The sequence below is a fragment of the Taudactylus pleione genome, unplaced genomic scaffold (genome assembly GCF_031769625.1).
Source record: "Taudactylus pleione unplaced genomic scaffold, aTauple2 ptg000938l, whole genome shotgun sequence".
NCBI classification, from domain to species: domain Eukaryota; kingdom Metazoa; phylum Chordata; class Amphibia; order Anura; family Myobatrachidae; genus Taudactylus; species Taudactylus pleione.
The window spans coordinates 281471-296511 of record NW_028285339.1 but is presented as its reverse complement, the minus strand read 5'-3'; the positions used below and the strand labels follow the sequence as shown (position 1 = coordinate 296511).

Genomic DNA, 15041 nt, shown 5'->3' with positions numbered 1-15041 from the left:
CTGACTCTCCCATGTAGGGTTCTTACCAAGCAGCTTCTGTAGGGCTGGGGGTGTGGGAGTAGACAAGAGCTGATTGGAAGGTTGACGCTGCACTTTCGGAGGTAGTTGAAAATAGGGGCTTTGAGGTGACTTGTATGTACCTATAAAAAAAGAAAATACATAAATGAAGATTTTATTCCCTCCTCTTAGATCCCTTTTATATTATTTCACAACAAGAAATTAGAATCTTTGTTACAGATACACCTATGAAGAGAATCAGTTAGCCAAGATCTGTATTAACCATATCTGAACCTTCACAAAATTGACAAAATCAGAAAAAATGTTTTATGAGTTAACACTTATGATGATCTAATTAAAAGATCTTTAAAATCTGGATATATAACAGTACTACCAAATTCGAGAGGCATCACAATGACATCAGTAAATGTGATAGAAGTAATTTGCTAGTATTAATTCTCATATGTATTAATAATGAGAGCTCTTTCATGGGGTTAAAAACGGAAAGGTTTTCAGTTTTACTATAAAATAAAAAACCTTGTTAAATTTATGCAAACAAGTTCTGAAATACCCTTCCTTGAGGCCTGCAATATCATCTAGTTGTCATTATTAAAGACATGAAAAGAGCCATTAGCAAAGGATTAGTGTACTATATATTGATGGTGCACTAATAAAGCAAGGTGTCATATGTTAGGAACCATATGAATGTGAATCATCAACATTTAAGTTCTCTCATGGAAAACGAAGCAAGGCCAGTCACTGTAACCCACGGGTATATTTAGGCATCTTGAAAATACTAAATAAATGGTATATGAAGATGCTAATGATGCTGCAGGAGTTCCTATCCGATCAACCCAGTATGTCAGTATTTCAGTACATAAACTAATGATCCAAGAATGGATCTAGAATGTGGAACGGGAATTAAGGTATTTACCATCAAGGATTAAGTTAGAGTTTGTCTTGAATTGGATGAGTAACAGAATCATAAAATAAAGTGGTGTTCTAGCACCATGTATGGTTGCTGTATGATATTTATAAAATGCATGATCTGTAGTTATATTAAAGCTGCAGTACTGTTTACTTCACAGGATTATCATGCAATCCTCTTGCAGAGACGCTATAATATTATGGATGAGATATTAGTAACTAGATGTTTCCAATGGATTAAGATAAGACTAATTAATTTGGCCTCTTGCATTTAGAGAGTATTTATCCTTTAACACTTCAACAACTTTAAATCACATTAAAAAAACACAATTACTAATTTTTAACATTAAAATCTTTTCTGATTCCACGGGGGACACTGAGAACTCTGGGGTATAGTGGTGAGTGTGCCTGGAACTTTAAATCGTCAATGATTTTTGATGGGCACCACCCCCTTCAATCCAAAACACAAGTGTCCAACAGACACAACAGAAAGTGTTATGGTGCATACACACGGTCAGACATGTCAGAAAAACGATCAATTGAACGATTTAAAGATTTTAGCAACTATTTTACAAACGATTTGAACGATTTCAGACTATTAAAATGAATGAAATCTACCAAATCTGACTGCAAACACATCAGATGTCATATCGTTATCTGACAATTGGGAACACGCATCGATCGTTACAGGCTCACATGTCAGATTTTCTGCCAGATATGAACTATTGAATGCACATTGCATCCAAAACTCACATCTAAAGAAGCAAAGGTGTCAAACCAACAGAATTTGGTAAAGGTATGCACGGAAGACTAGGTGGCCACCCTGAACAGCAGAAGCCCCATGGCGCAGCCCACGAGGCACCCACCAACTGAGTGGAAAGAGCAGAAACACTGCAAGAAACATGCTGGACTCCAGCTACATAAGCATATTGAATAACATCACAAACCCAACGAGAAACCGTACATCTTGAAAAGGACTAACCTCGCTTACGAGAATAAAAGGACAAACAAGTTGTCTGTCTTATGAAGTGCAAAAGTACGCTTAACGTAGGTCCGAAGTGCATGGACCACTTCCAACGACAGACGAGCCTCATCCTCAAGGAAAGAACACTTACAATTGCCGGACTTATATGGAACAGAGAAACCCTTTGGTAAGAAGGAAGGTCGTGACAAAGAACTGCCCTGTCATCGTGAAAAACAAGAAAAGGAGAACAAGACAAAGCAATAACTGCCAAGACCCTCCTAGCTGAGGCTCAGAATTTGGCCAAACTCCCTGGAATTGAAGAACCACAGACCGCAGTCCCAGAGACTGGCATCCATGGTCATCAGAATCCAGTCCCAAATGACAAGGGGGCAAACCACACTGAGATGTCTGGAATCCAGCCACAAGACGATGGACAAATGAGTGAGGGGAATTGATTGATGATCCAAGTCAGGTGGAGATGCGAGTCCTCCCATTTGGACAACAGACCCAACTGGAGCTCCCGGGATTGGAACCATCCAAACTGACCTGCTTCAAAGGAGGGCAGAAGTTTCACCAAGAGATGCAAGGAGATGTATGGAAATTACCATCTTCTGCAAACATCAGAGGAGTCCGTGTTTGTAAAGTCACAGTCATGCCCTGGGGCAGAAAGGAAAATCTGCTGTGATGGTAGAAGGTTGGATTTTTAAAATTGGTAATCCATCCATGCGAGATCAAGACCCGATGTGTCAGCCATTCATGGCACTGAAGAATCTCCAAAGAAAGGGGCCTTGATAAGAAGGTCTACAGAATACAGAACAATAGCGACACCCAGCGATTGGAGGTGTGCCACCATGACCACAATAATCTACATGAAGAACCAAAAAACTGTCAAGATGCTGAAGGGTAGAGCCTTGAACTAGTAATGAGCATCTCGAATTGCAAACTGCAGGAGGGACTGGTGAAACTCCAAAATGGAATGTGGAGTTAAGCATCCCCCTGATGGCCATGGACACCAGATACTCCCCTTCCTCCATCACGAGCTGAGAGACTATCTGGAACTTCTGAATATGTAAATGACCATTCAGGGACTTCAGATTGAGAATTGGTTTCACAGAGCCATCTGGCTTTGGGACCACAAAGATTTGAATAAAAACACCATTGCTGTTGGTCTGCTGGTACCGGGATTACTACAACTGCCGAGAGAAGAAACTGTAAAAGCAAGACGCTTTTGACGAGATGCCGGCAACCCTGTGGTGTAGAACATCTGAGGAGGAAGACCCAAAAAGTGTATCCTGTAACCCACAGAGTGGACATCTCTCTCCCAGGTATTGGAGGATGTCTGAAACCAGGCGTTTCAAGAACAAAGGAGAAAGGCACCCACCATAAAATCTCCTATGTGTGGGGACAAACAGTCATGTGGAAAGTTTTTCTGAAGGATGTGCCGCAGGTATGCGTGCAAAATAAAATTGATGGTCCAGAGATCTGCCACCCCTGGAAGTGGAGTACTGTCCTCTGGAACCACAAAAATGCGACTTACAGATGTGGTGAAAGGACCATAAGGAAGCCGTGGGTCATGAAAAAGGGACAAAAGGAGCTCTTCTGTAGCCAGGTGCGATGATCTTGTTCAATAATCAGTGGCAAACGCAGGAATCTGAAAGGGGGGTTTCCATACCAAAAAAGAATCTAGCCATAATAAATATATATATTTATATATATATATTTGGATGATGGACAGTCAATTCGGCATTACACACACACTGACACGACACACTAACAGACACTTGGACAGACACTCACAAGCACTACACACAGACACACGCACCAACACAGACACACTGACATACACACACCTCTTTCACACAAAAACATAAGCGCAGGCAAACAAGTACAATATCAGTTGTTAATGTACACCCCCACTGGCAGTAATCCCCCGCACTGGCAGAAACCCCCTGCCGGCAGCCCCTCCCCCACTGGGCACTCCCCACATAAGTTCACCTGCGGCTGAAGGTACAGGAGAAAGCGCCGGGAATAGTCACCCGGCGGCAACGCAGCTCAGCCTGGCCCTCTTGCAATGCCCCATCAGAACTTCCTGGGAGGAGCTGCGCGCTGCCGCAGCAGCTCCCCATACAGTCAGCCAGCTGAGCCAGCCCAGCTCCAGCCAGACTAAGAGCAGGCACAGTTGCCTGAAATCCGGCTGCTCCTTTTCATAAAAAAAATAAAAATGTGTAGCTGCTCGGCGATGGAGCGGCGGCTAGGGGGGGTTTCTAGGTACTCAGAAACCCCCCCGTGCGTGCGCGTATGATAATGGTCTGAAAAGGTCATCCCTCAGCACATGGCAAAGGCTCCAAGGATAGTTTAGATTCCACATAGGCCTGCCAAGACATTAACCAGAGTGCAGGGTGAGCCGCAGCTGCCGAAGCAGACACACAGGACCTGACCAAACCTGCATTTATCACACTCTCATGCAAATAAAAGGCAAATTCCTGGATATGCTCGACAAACGGAAGAAAGCCAGAATGCGGTGTACTAGATCAGAGTGCCTCTCCGAGTAGTTCCTCCCATTTTTCTACCACCTTGTTTACCCAAGTGGAAACCAAGAGGGCGAAAAGGCCCAGCTGCCATACGGAGGTTTTTCAAAGTGGACTCCAGCTTATGATCAGAAATATCCCAAAGAGAGGATGGCCTCTGTAACCGGAATTGGTCGCCTTTTTAGACATTCTAACAATGGAAGGGTCATCCAAGGCAGGCATTCCCATTTTGATATTTCTTCAACCAGGAACAGATGAGAGATACAGTGCATCTGGAAACTATTCACAGTGCTTCACTTTTTACACATTTTGTTATGTTAGAGCCTTATTCCAAAATGGAATAAATACATTTTTGTCCTTAACATTATGGGGTATTGTGTGTAGAATTTTAACGTGTAAAAAGGTTTTTTTTTTTATTTTTTTTTTAACTTTTGCATAAATGTACATAAGTATTCACAACCTTTGCCATGAACCTCAAAATTGAGCTCAGGTGCATCCTATTTCCACTGATCATCCTTGAGATATTCCTACAGCTTAATTGGAGACTACCTGTGGTAAATTCAGTTGTTTGGACATGAGTTTGAAAGGCATACACCTGTCTATATAAAGGTCCCACACTTGACCATGCTTGCTTTGTGCTCTGACATGCACTAAGTCCAAGGAATTGTCTTTAGACCTCCGAGACAGGATTGTCTCGAGGCACAAATCTGGGGAAGGGTGCAGAATAATATCTGCTGCTTTGAAGGTCCCAATGAGCAGTGGCCTCCATCATCCGTAAATGGAAGAAGTTCAAAACCACCAGGACTCTTCCTAGAGTTGGCCGGCCGTCTAAACTGCATGATCGTGGGAGAAGGGCCCTAATCAGAGAGGTGACCAAGAACCTGATGGTCACTCTGTCAGACCTACAGCATTCCTCTGTGGAGAGATGAGAACCTTCCAGAACAATCTCTGCAGTAATCAACCTAATAGGTTGTTGTGTATGGTAGAGTGGCCAGACGGAAGCCACTCCTTAGCAAAAAGCACATGGCAGCCCGCCTGGAGTTTGCCAAAATGCACCTGAAGAACTCTCAGACCGTGAGAAACAAAATTCTCTGGTCTGATGAGACAAAGATTGACCTCTTTGGCGTCAATGCCAGGCGTTATGTTTGGAGGAAACCAGGTACCGCTCATCACTAGGCCAATACCATCCCTACAGTGAAGCATGGTGGTGGCAACAGCATGCTGTGGGTATGTTTTCTCAGCGGCAGTAACTGGGAGACTAGTCAGGATAGAGGGAAAGATGAATGCAGCAATGTACAGAGACATCCTGGATGGAACCCTGCTCCAATCCGATTGAACATCTCTGGAGAGATCTGAAAATGGCTGTCCACCGCCGATTCCCATCCAACCTGATTGAGCTTGAGAGGTGCTGCAAAGAGGAATGGGCGAAACTGCCCAAAGATAGGTGTGCCAAGCTTGTGGCATCATATTCAAAAATACTTGAGGCTGTAATTGCTGCCAAAGGTGCATCAACAAAGTATTGAGCAAAGGCTGTGAAGTCTTATGTACATGTGATTTCTTATGCTGGCCACAGACATAGCGATGTGTTCACGATCCGACATTGTGCACGATTTCCCTTGAAAACTCTCCTTGGCAGCTCTACACACGATTTGACGTTTGCAGTGTCCAATCTTCAGACGATCTATCGTGCAGCCAGACACTTATCCAGTGCATTTGTATACCAGATTGGCAGATCTGCTCACGCGATGTGTGACCAGCGGGGGGGGACGCGCATCGCATCGTTATCATGAGTGGGGACTCACGATTTTCTCAAGATTTGGCCATATATTTTACACGATCTGTCGTTTCAATGTGTCGGAATCGGCCAGATCAGGTAACATATCACTGTGTGTGGTTTTTTTATTAAATTTGCAAAAATCTCTCACACTTTTTACACGTCGTCATTACGGATTATTGTGTGTAGAATTTTGAGGACAAAAATTAATTTATTCCATTTTGGACTAAGGCTGTAACATAAAATGTGGAAAAAGTGAAGTACTGTGAATACTTTCCGGATGCACTGTAGATACACAAGCCTAGATATCTGGAACTTGCGATCCAGATGGGACCATGCAGTGGATAGGATCTCTTCTAAATGTGGAGAGACAGGAAAGGTAACCAGTGGCTTAACTTCCTCTTGAAGAGAGATACCATTTGAGACACTCGAGTCTCCTGGTTCAGTGACCTGCAAAATTTCTCACAAGGCCTTACCCAAAGCCTCCACACCCTGGATGTCCAAAGAATCATCCTCTGTCACAGAGGAAAGACCCCCCCATTAGACGACTCTAATGCAGGGCTTGACAAATTTTTCTAAAACTTAGGAGCCAGGATGAAAGTGTAGGAGCCAGACCGCCCCCTTCCCCCCGGGAAGCATTACTGAGCACCTACGCCCCTGACAACCAACCCCCATGGCCACACCACTAACAGGGTTCCCCAGTAGTAACCCCCCCTCTGCAGCGCCCCCAGTAACAATTCCCCCCTCTGAAGTACCCCCAGTAGTAATTCCCCCCTCTGAAGTGCCCCCAGTAGTAATTCCCCCTCTGCAGTGCCCCCAGTAGTAATTCCCCCTCTGCAGTGCCCCCAGTAGTAATTCCCCCTCTGCAGTGCCCCCAGTAGTAATTCCCCCTCTGCAGTGCCCCCAGTAGTAATCCCCCCCTCTGCAGTGCCCCCAGTAGTAATTCCCCCTCTGCAGTGCCCCCAGTAGTAATTCCCCCTCTGCAGTGCCCCCAGTAGTAATTCCCCCTCTGCAGTGCCCCCAGTAGTAATTCCCCCTCTGCAGTGCCCCCAGTAGTAATTCCCCCTCTGCAGTGCCCCCAGTAGTAATTCCCCCTCTGCAGTGCCCCCAGTAGTAATTCCCCCTCTGCAGTGCCCCCAGTAGTAATTCCCCCTCTGCAGTGCCCCCAGTAGTAATTCCCCCTCTGCAGTGCCCCCAGTAGTAATTCCCCCTCTGCAGTGCCCCCAGTAGTAATTCCCCCTCTGCAGTGCCCCCAGTAGTAATTCCCCCTCTGCAGTGCCCCCAGTAGTAATTCCCCCTCTGCAGTGCCCCCAGTAGTAATTCCCCCTCTGCAGTGCCCCCAGTAGTAATTCCCCCTCTGCAGTGCCCCCAGTAGTAATTCCCCCTCTGCAGTGCCCCCAGTAGTAATTCCCCCTCTGCAGTGCCCCCAGTAGTAATTCCCCCTCTGCAGTGCCCCCAGTAGTAATTCCCCCTCTGCAGTGCCCCCAGTAGTAATTCCCCCTCTGCAGTGCCCCCAGTAGTAATTCCCCCTCTGCAGTGCCCCCAGTAGTAATTCCCCCTCTGCAGTGCCCCCAGTAGTAATTCCCCCTCTGCAGTGCCCCCAGTAGTAATTCCCCCTCTGCAGTGCCCCCAGTAGTAATTCCCCCTCTGCAGTGCCCCCAGTAGTAATTCCCCCTCTGCAGTGCCCCCAGTAGTGGTTCCCCCTCTGCAGTGCCCCCAGTAGTAATTCCCCCTCTGCAGTGCCCCCAGTAGTGGTTCCCTTATTTAGTGCCTCTTTAATCAGTGCCCCCAGAAGTGCCCCCCCATGCATTGCCCCCAGTGGTAGCCCGCCCTATGCAGTATCCTCAGTAGTAGACCCCACTATGCATTTCCCCTAGTAGTAGCCCCCTCATAGTGTCCCCAGTAGCGGCCACCCCCACCTATGCAGTGCCCCCACAGTAGCGGCCACCCCCTCCTATGCAGTGTCCCTACAGTTGCGGCCACCAACACCTATGCAGTGTCCCTACAGTAGCGGCCACCCCCACCTAGGTAGTGTCCCCTACAGTAGCGGCACCCCCACCTATGCAGTGTCCCTACAGTAGCGGCCATCCCCCCTATGCAGTGCCCCTTAAAACAAAATAAACGCATTTTACCTGATCCCCGCTCCTACCGACGACAGCCGCTGTCCTCTCCTCCTGGCCACTCTGCACTATGGGAGAGACGTCATGACGTGACGTCTCTCCCAACCTGCTGTGGGGTGAGTCGAAGGTGGAGCTCATGAGTGAGCTCCAGCCAGCTCACTCTGTGAACGACGCAGCAGCCAATGAGAGTCTGACAGACTCTCATCGGCTGCTATATCAAACATACTGCCGCCGCTGACGGCTGTATGTTTGTTACTCTGTAGTGTGAACCGCGCTCACGGTCTGCATTCAGGGCCCGGAGGATGCTGAAAACCTGGTCGCCAGGCAGCCAAATCTGGTCTACCTGGCCCCCGGATTTTGTTGAGCCTTGCTTTAAAGAAACATTGTCCACCTATAAGGAAGCCTCTGAATCGAAACCCTTCTAGGACTGAAATATACCTGTGAGCCTACACTTCTGTGAGCGGGGTGCCCCCTTATAGTACCTGGAAGAAGGGGCCAGAAGCTTTTCTAAGTATGAAGAAAATTTAATCAAACCTTGGAATGAATGAGCTAGACCCTGGGATCAAGGTAGTTCCTCAGAGTAAGCATCTGCAGAGACGGGAAGAGTACCATCTCCTGAAGCCTGTAAGGAGGAGGCACTCCCAGAATAACCGCAACAGACCCAGAAATGGTTAAATTCTGATGTCTGCTAGCAGCGATCAGTTGCGACAAATTAGATGTGTCAGCCAGAACTGCCACTCAGGATGACACATCAACTGGTGGAGATACTGTTGAAGGAGCCACAATGCCCTGAGACTCCATTTCGCATGAGGCGCAGATGACACCCCCCTTCAGAAACCGTATGATGAAATTTTGCTTTGCACTTAGCATAACCAAAAACCTTTTTTACAGCCCCACTCTTGTCCTGTAATTGTCCAGCAGAATCCCCCTCCCAAACATATTAATGAAAGGGAATGGTAAATGGACACAGCCAGCAAAATAGGCGCAGCCGCAGAGTCAGAGGACGCTGTGCTGAAGGTACTCAGTCACAGACCTGTCAAGTTGTGGGCAGACTCTTGTAGTTCATAGTTTGCATGCAGCAGCAGAAAGAAAGAAAAAAAAAAAGAAAAACAGGCAGCATCCTGAAAATAAAACAAAAACTGCTCCAGCGGGCACTTAAAAGCAAGGTCAGGTGGGGTAGAGAGGGGGAAGAGTCCAGCCAATCAGTGAAGATTTTAAGTGCCAGGCTCCACTTAACTTAATCTATACCCCAGAGATCCCAGTGTGCCCCAAATTGTGGGTGAAATCAGCCATGGAGGAATGTCCCTAATGGTTTTAAAACTGCACAAAGGATTTCATCCAACTTTAAACACTACAGTTTGCTTACCCTGAGGGCTTGACTGTGTTGGTGACTGAGGTGGAGGGCAATTCTGTGAATGTAGGATTTCCAGTGCAGTTGGGGATTTAGAGGGCTTGCGTTCACTAGCAGGTGGGATAAGTTTCTTGGGACGTCCCCGTTTCCGACCAGCCATTTTCCTGCCCTTCTTTCCGAGTTTTCTGCGCGCTTTGGCTGGTGAAGCCTTTTTCACAGAAGCTGGCTTCTCCTCCTCAGCACCAGAATCCTGAAACCGGTTACAAAATTTGTTTTAATAGAGCAGATGCTATGGTCCGATGAAGACCGGCTTGGCACTTCCATACAAATTTTCACACTTATTGTCCATCTCTCTTGAAAACGTACTTTTCACATTGAGAAGCACAATATATCTCATGCTTTTATCAATAGGCTCTTGATGTCCTCTATATAGAATTAAATTATACTTCTCTTTCAGAAAAGCTGGGTAACACTGGACCATGGAGATTGCAGGTTGCGGCTGGCGTAGGCACTTTAACAATACTGTAGCTTTAACACTAAGCTCTTTCTTCCTACAACCCCACAATGCCAATTGTCTTTAGGTGCCTAATGGAGTATTGCACATTTTGGATGGGCTGCTATGAAGCCTTTGTTGTAGGCAACTATTTGTTTTCTTTTGTAATTTTTCTGTGTTTTTTTTCCCCCCTAATTTAGGGTCTCTGCGCTGATGGCTGCGGGAGCAGTCAGCTCGCTGCTATGCAGTCGCGAGAGGGGGAGTGCGCTCAGCGGGATACCCCACATAGAGCACCGGTCTCAGTGAGAGACTACCTGGACCCGAGGGACAGAGTGCACCTTCACCCTTTTAGAGGGTGCAGAGTGGCATTATTGTCCTGGATGGCAATGCCATCTTGCTGGGTTTCCAGAGGGCAGCTACCTTGCTTGGAGTGCACACCTCACAGGCAGCTCCTGCATACCAAGTGCTTTCCCCTAATGAGCGAGGAGTAGCACTTATGACACAGAGTGAAGCACCAAAGCAGGGGAGGCAGAGCCTGGGATGCTAGCCTACCTTGGACTGTAGCAGCAGGAGTGCAGTACTGGCTGATGCGTAGGCTGCGATGACAAGACAGCTGCTGGACTCCTGTTCTCTCCTAGACCTGCAGGCTGGGATCCTTTGTAAGTGCAGTCCTCTTCCAAAGTCCTCTCCTTTGCAGCTGTGGGCCTCGCAGGAAGGCTAAGTATATTTTCTTTTTTATTGCTATATTGCCTTTACTGTGGAGAATGTGCAGTTGCCAGTGACCTGCGTTATTTACCGATGTAAGGGAATTTTTTTTATGCCTCCGACCACTATATCTCACGCGGCAAGTGGGCCTAAGACGGACTAAGCTAAACATTTCAAGGCGAAGACCTTTGCCATGATTGTTTTGCAGTTGTGCTACGTGTAATGTTAAATTGCTGTGTAGACAAATGGACTCTGGGGCGTCGTGCGTATAAAGTCAAACGAGGTCTAGTGTTGCGCAGGTGTCTGGGGCCACCACCTCTGCCTCTGGAGAGCTGGAGTGGGCGCAAGCTCTGGGTCGTCAACTTCTGACTTAGTGAACCTTGTGCCGTTCGTTGAAAGGATCAAGCTAGGGCAGCTGCGCATGTTTCCTTGTTGTGTGGTTCTGAGTCATCTGCTCTTGGCAGTACGACTCACCAATTGCAGTAGCCGTTGTGGGTTAGTGGTTGAGATGAATGCTCAACTCAGCTGTAACTTGGCGTTTGATTCCCATTACGGCCGGGGGGGCATTGACAATGCGAGTGTCTGATCCACCCTGGCTACATACCTTAGAGCGTACGGCGTTGGGGTTTAACAGGGTTTCCACTTATTTGGACCACTCTTTCTAGGATTCTACACTGCGGGAGGCACATGCAAGTTTTCCTCCTTCCAGAGCTCCATTAGGCATTTCAGATTAGGATGGTTGGCGGACTAGCAGTGACTGACTTTATCCCAGAGGGTAAGGCCTTTGAGTCTTCCTCACGTCATGGCTGCGGTGAGCCACTCTCTGGACTATTTAAATGCTGACTGCCAAGCAGAGGTTGTGGGTCCATTCAAGCATCGGTGCAAGAGGATTGCTACTTTTCCTTCTTCTACAGATCTATCCACTCTCATCGAGGAGGCAGATAAGCCGCTCTCCAATCCTCCCAATTTTGCTTGCCTTCATCCTCGGCCAGTGGTTCCAGTTTAAATTTGGGAATTGCCTCTCACCGTTGACACGCCAATGATGTATCTGGCTAAGCACATGGCTCTTCCTGTTCATTTTCATGGTCTCCGTGGACATTATCCGACTTTACTGGTATTGAGCCGGGGTGGCTCAAGCTTTGGAGACTTGGGCTGCTGAACTTGCCACGCAGCTTCACAGTGATTTGTCCAGGGATTCCCTATTGGACTTTGCAGAACACCTTCATGGTGCATCTGAAAATGTGTTTGAGGCCTTGCAACATGTTGGGTCTGCTCTTGGAGTGTGTATTAAAAAAAAAAAAAAATTGTACAGTTCCTTGGAATCTCTTACGTTTGGTGGTGGTGGCAGCGTTCAGTTTCGGCAGAACTGGATGCTATTATAGCCTGGGCTAGTGGTGGTCATTGTACCAGTGACTGCCCCAATATAGCGGGGACCATGCTCCACGCTTTTCGATCCTTCTTTCAATGGGGAGCATCCACTACAGGTCGGTCTGCCAGAGGCCGCTTCTTCCCCAGTAGGGGTTTCGGCACCTAGAGGCCACTTTTCTAGCGCCAACCAGCGCCCGGGCTCCGCAGAAGCCTAGTGCCTGATGGGGTCCGGTCTCAGGGCAGTTGCTCTAGTTCAGAGACCGTTGGATGGGGTTGTCTTTAGACACCTGGGTCCTGGGCATCATTTCCAGGGGTTACATCATTGACCCTCAGAGGTCCACCACCATAGCGGTTTCTCGCCACCGCTCCTCCTTGGGATGCAGAGAAGCTGGTGGTGTTGGACCAGGCTATATCATTTCTCTCCTCTTGGAGGCAGTCATTGCAACAGTTACACCTTGGGAATTGGGATTTTACTCCAAGTAGTTCCCAGTATGGAAGCAGACTGACTCCTTCCAGCCGTTCTTAAATCTTCCCGCTTTGACCACCAGGTTGTGGGAGGCTCATTTTCATCTGGAATCTCTCAGATCAGTGCCCCGCAGCATGTAGGCCAAATAATTATTCCCTATAGAAACTGGTCCCTGGATGTCAGTTCCAGGTCTTTCGGTTTATCGCCTCAGCTCTGCGTGTTTTCGCCAAGCTCATTGCGCACGGAAGGTATCCCGATCATACCTTAGACGATCTTTTCATGAAGCACTTAGATCGCATGGTTCAAGTGCTTCAGGATCACGGCTGGATCCTCAATTTCGAGAAGACTCGTCTACTACTCTCGTCAGCGCCTTCAGTTTCTAGGGGTGGTCTTCTACACATCTCTTTAGCAAGTTTTCTAGCCGGAGTCCAAGGCATGGACCTACGGTCCTTGGTCACAACAGTGCCGTGCCGTCAAATTGTTGTGCATGACGTTGTTGGGCACAATTGTCTCCACCTCCGAGAGCATTCAGTACACCATATTCCACTCGTGAGAATTCCAGTGGGAAATTCTCCAATCTTGGACAGGATACTCAGCGTCCGTATCCTCTCGGTTTCTCGTTCTGCTCTTCCAATAACCATGCATGAGCTCTGAGCAATCTTTCTGCCTTACTTGGGAGCTTAGTCTGCCCTGGTCGGCCAGCCAGTTTAGATTCAGTTGGACAATGCCATGGAGGTGGCATCTGTCACTCATGGGGAAACACAAAGCGCACCGCAGCACTGGCAGAGGCAGTCCGAATCCCTTCCAGGGCAGAGACTTGTTCCAACGCTCTTAACTGTGTTCATACTGGGAGGGGAAAATTGGACAGCGGACATCCTCAGCAGCACAGTTTCTGCCGGGAAAGTGGTCTCAATCCAGAGGTCTTCAGTTAGTTAGGAAGTGGGGCCTTGTACAGGTGGCTCTCATGGCCTCACGGCAAAACTGCAAAGTTCCCCCAGTTTGTGCAAGATCCAGGGACCCACTAGCTATCGCAGTGTATGCCGTGACTGTTCTGTGGGATGTTCATCTAGTAGCTCTCTTACCACAACTCCAATGTTGCCTCAACTACTCCAGCACATCAGAGATAAACGGATGTCGGTGATCCTGGTGGCTGTGGACTGACCTCGCATGTTATGGTACGTCGACAATCTCAAAATATTGGTAGGTCCCAGGTGGGGTCTTCCACTTCGACCAGACCTGCTGCAACGAGGTCTATTTCTACTTTGGCCTTCCTTCAAGGGGGTTTGGTGGCTGGGATAAATCTTCGTTCTTTGAAAATTCAAATTTCAGCCCTGGCTATTTTTTTTTTTAAGCAGCGGTGGTTAGCCATTTTTCTGGAAGTTGGAACCTTTTTGCAGGGCATGATGCGTATTCAACCACTGTTTCATCTGCTGGTAGCAGCGTGGGATCTTAATCTGGTCCTATCAGCTATCAAACGGCCTACACTTAAGCCGTTTGCTTCAGCAGAGCTTCACTTCGTAACAGGGAAGATGGTTTTCCTTATGGCTATTGCCGCAGCTCGGGGAGATTTGTCTTGCAAGCCGCCTTTTCTCATTTTCCATGACAATAGAGCTGACCTCCACATGGTTCCTACATTCCAGCCAAAAGTTATTTTGGCTTTCCACTTAAACCAGGAAATGTTTATTCCTTCTTCAGCAACTTCCTGGGACTGGGATGATTTTGCTCTGCTTGGTGTCGTCCGCGCTCTGCGGATTTACTTGGATAATACTTAATCTGTCTGCTGCTCAGACTCTCTTCTTGTTCTTTATGATACACACATACATGGCTGGCTTGCTACAAACCAAACCATCGAGCAGATCTAATGCACAGTCATCACTCAAGCTTATTCTAGTACAGGACGACCGGCACCGGACCGGTTGCCAGTGCATTCTACAGCGTGACACAAGAAATCGCGACACAAGGCTTCGGCTGAACAAGCCTGTTGTGTAGCTACCGGTTTCAGCTCCGGCAATGCCCACTTTTGGCGTACAGTTCTCCGGTCAGGAAGCCTGAGCATTCCCTCTCCTGGGGGCAGCTGTTGAACGTTTTATGGTCCAGTGTTCTCCAGCCTCGCTGAAAGAGAAGAGAGGATTTTAGGTCACTTACCATTAAATCCTTTTCTCTGAAGCAGGTTGTGGGACACTTCATTATCTCCCTCACGCCCAAGTCGTGTGGAGTTTATGTTCTTGATCATCTTTTCCCTACTGGTTCGTTTGTTTGTTCTTAAAGTTACTGTTACTCCTGTCCGGTCTCTTTTAAAGGCGTACTGGCATTGTGGGGTTCCAGGGGGGAGGAACTTGATGCTAAAG

At 47.6% G+C, this 15041-nt stretch overlaps 1 protein-coding gene across 2 annotated transcripts in view; it reads right to left on the bottom strand.

Moving 5' to 3' along the window:
* DOT1L (DOT1 like histone lysine methyltransferase) overlaps nucleotides 1-15041 on the bottom strand; it is a 207492-nt gene that overhangs the window by 79028 nt on the left and 113423 nt on the right. For both annotated transcript variants that reach the window (XM_088459839.1, XM_088459840.1), the window contains 2 exons: nucleotides 9677-9911; nucleotides 27-140 (listed from right to left, as the gene is read on the bottom strand). In XM_088459839.1, the coding sequence (XP_088315965.1) occupies nucleotides 27-140; nucleotides 9677-9911 (349 nt within the window). The remainder of the gene's footprint in view (nucleotides 1-26; nucleotides 141-9676; nucleotides 9912-15041) is intronic.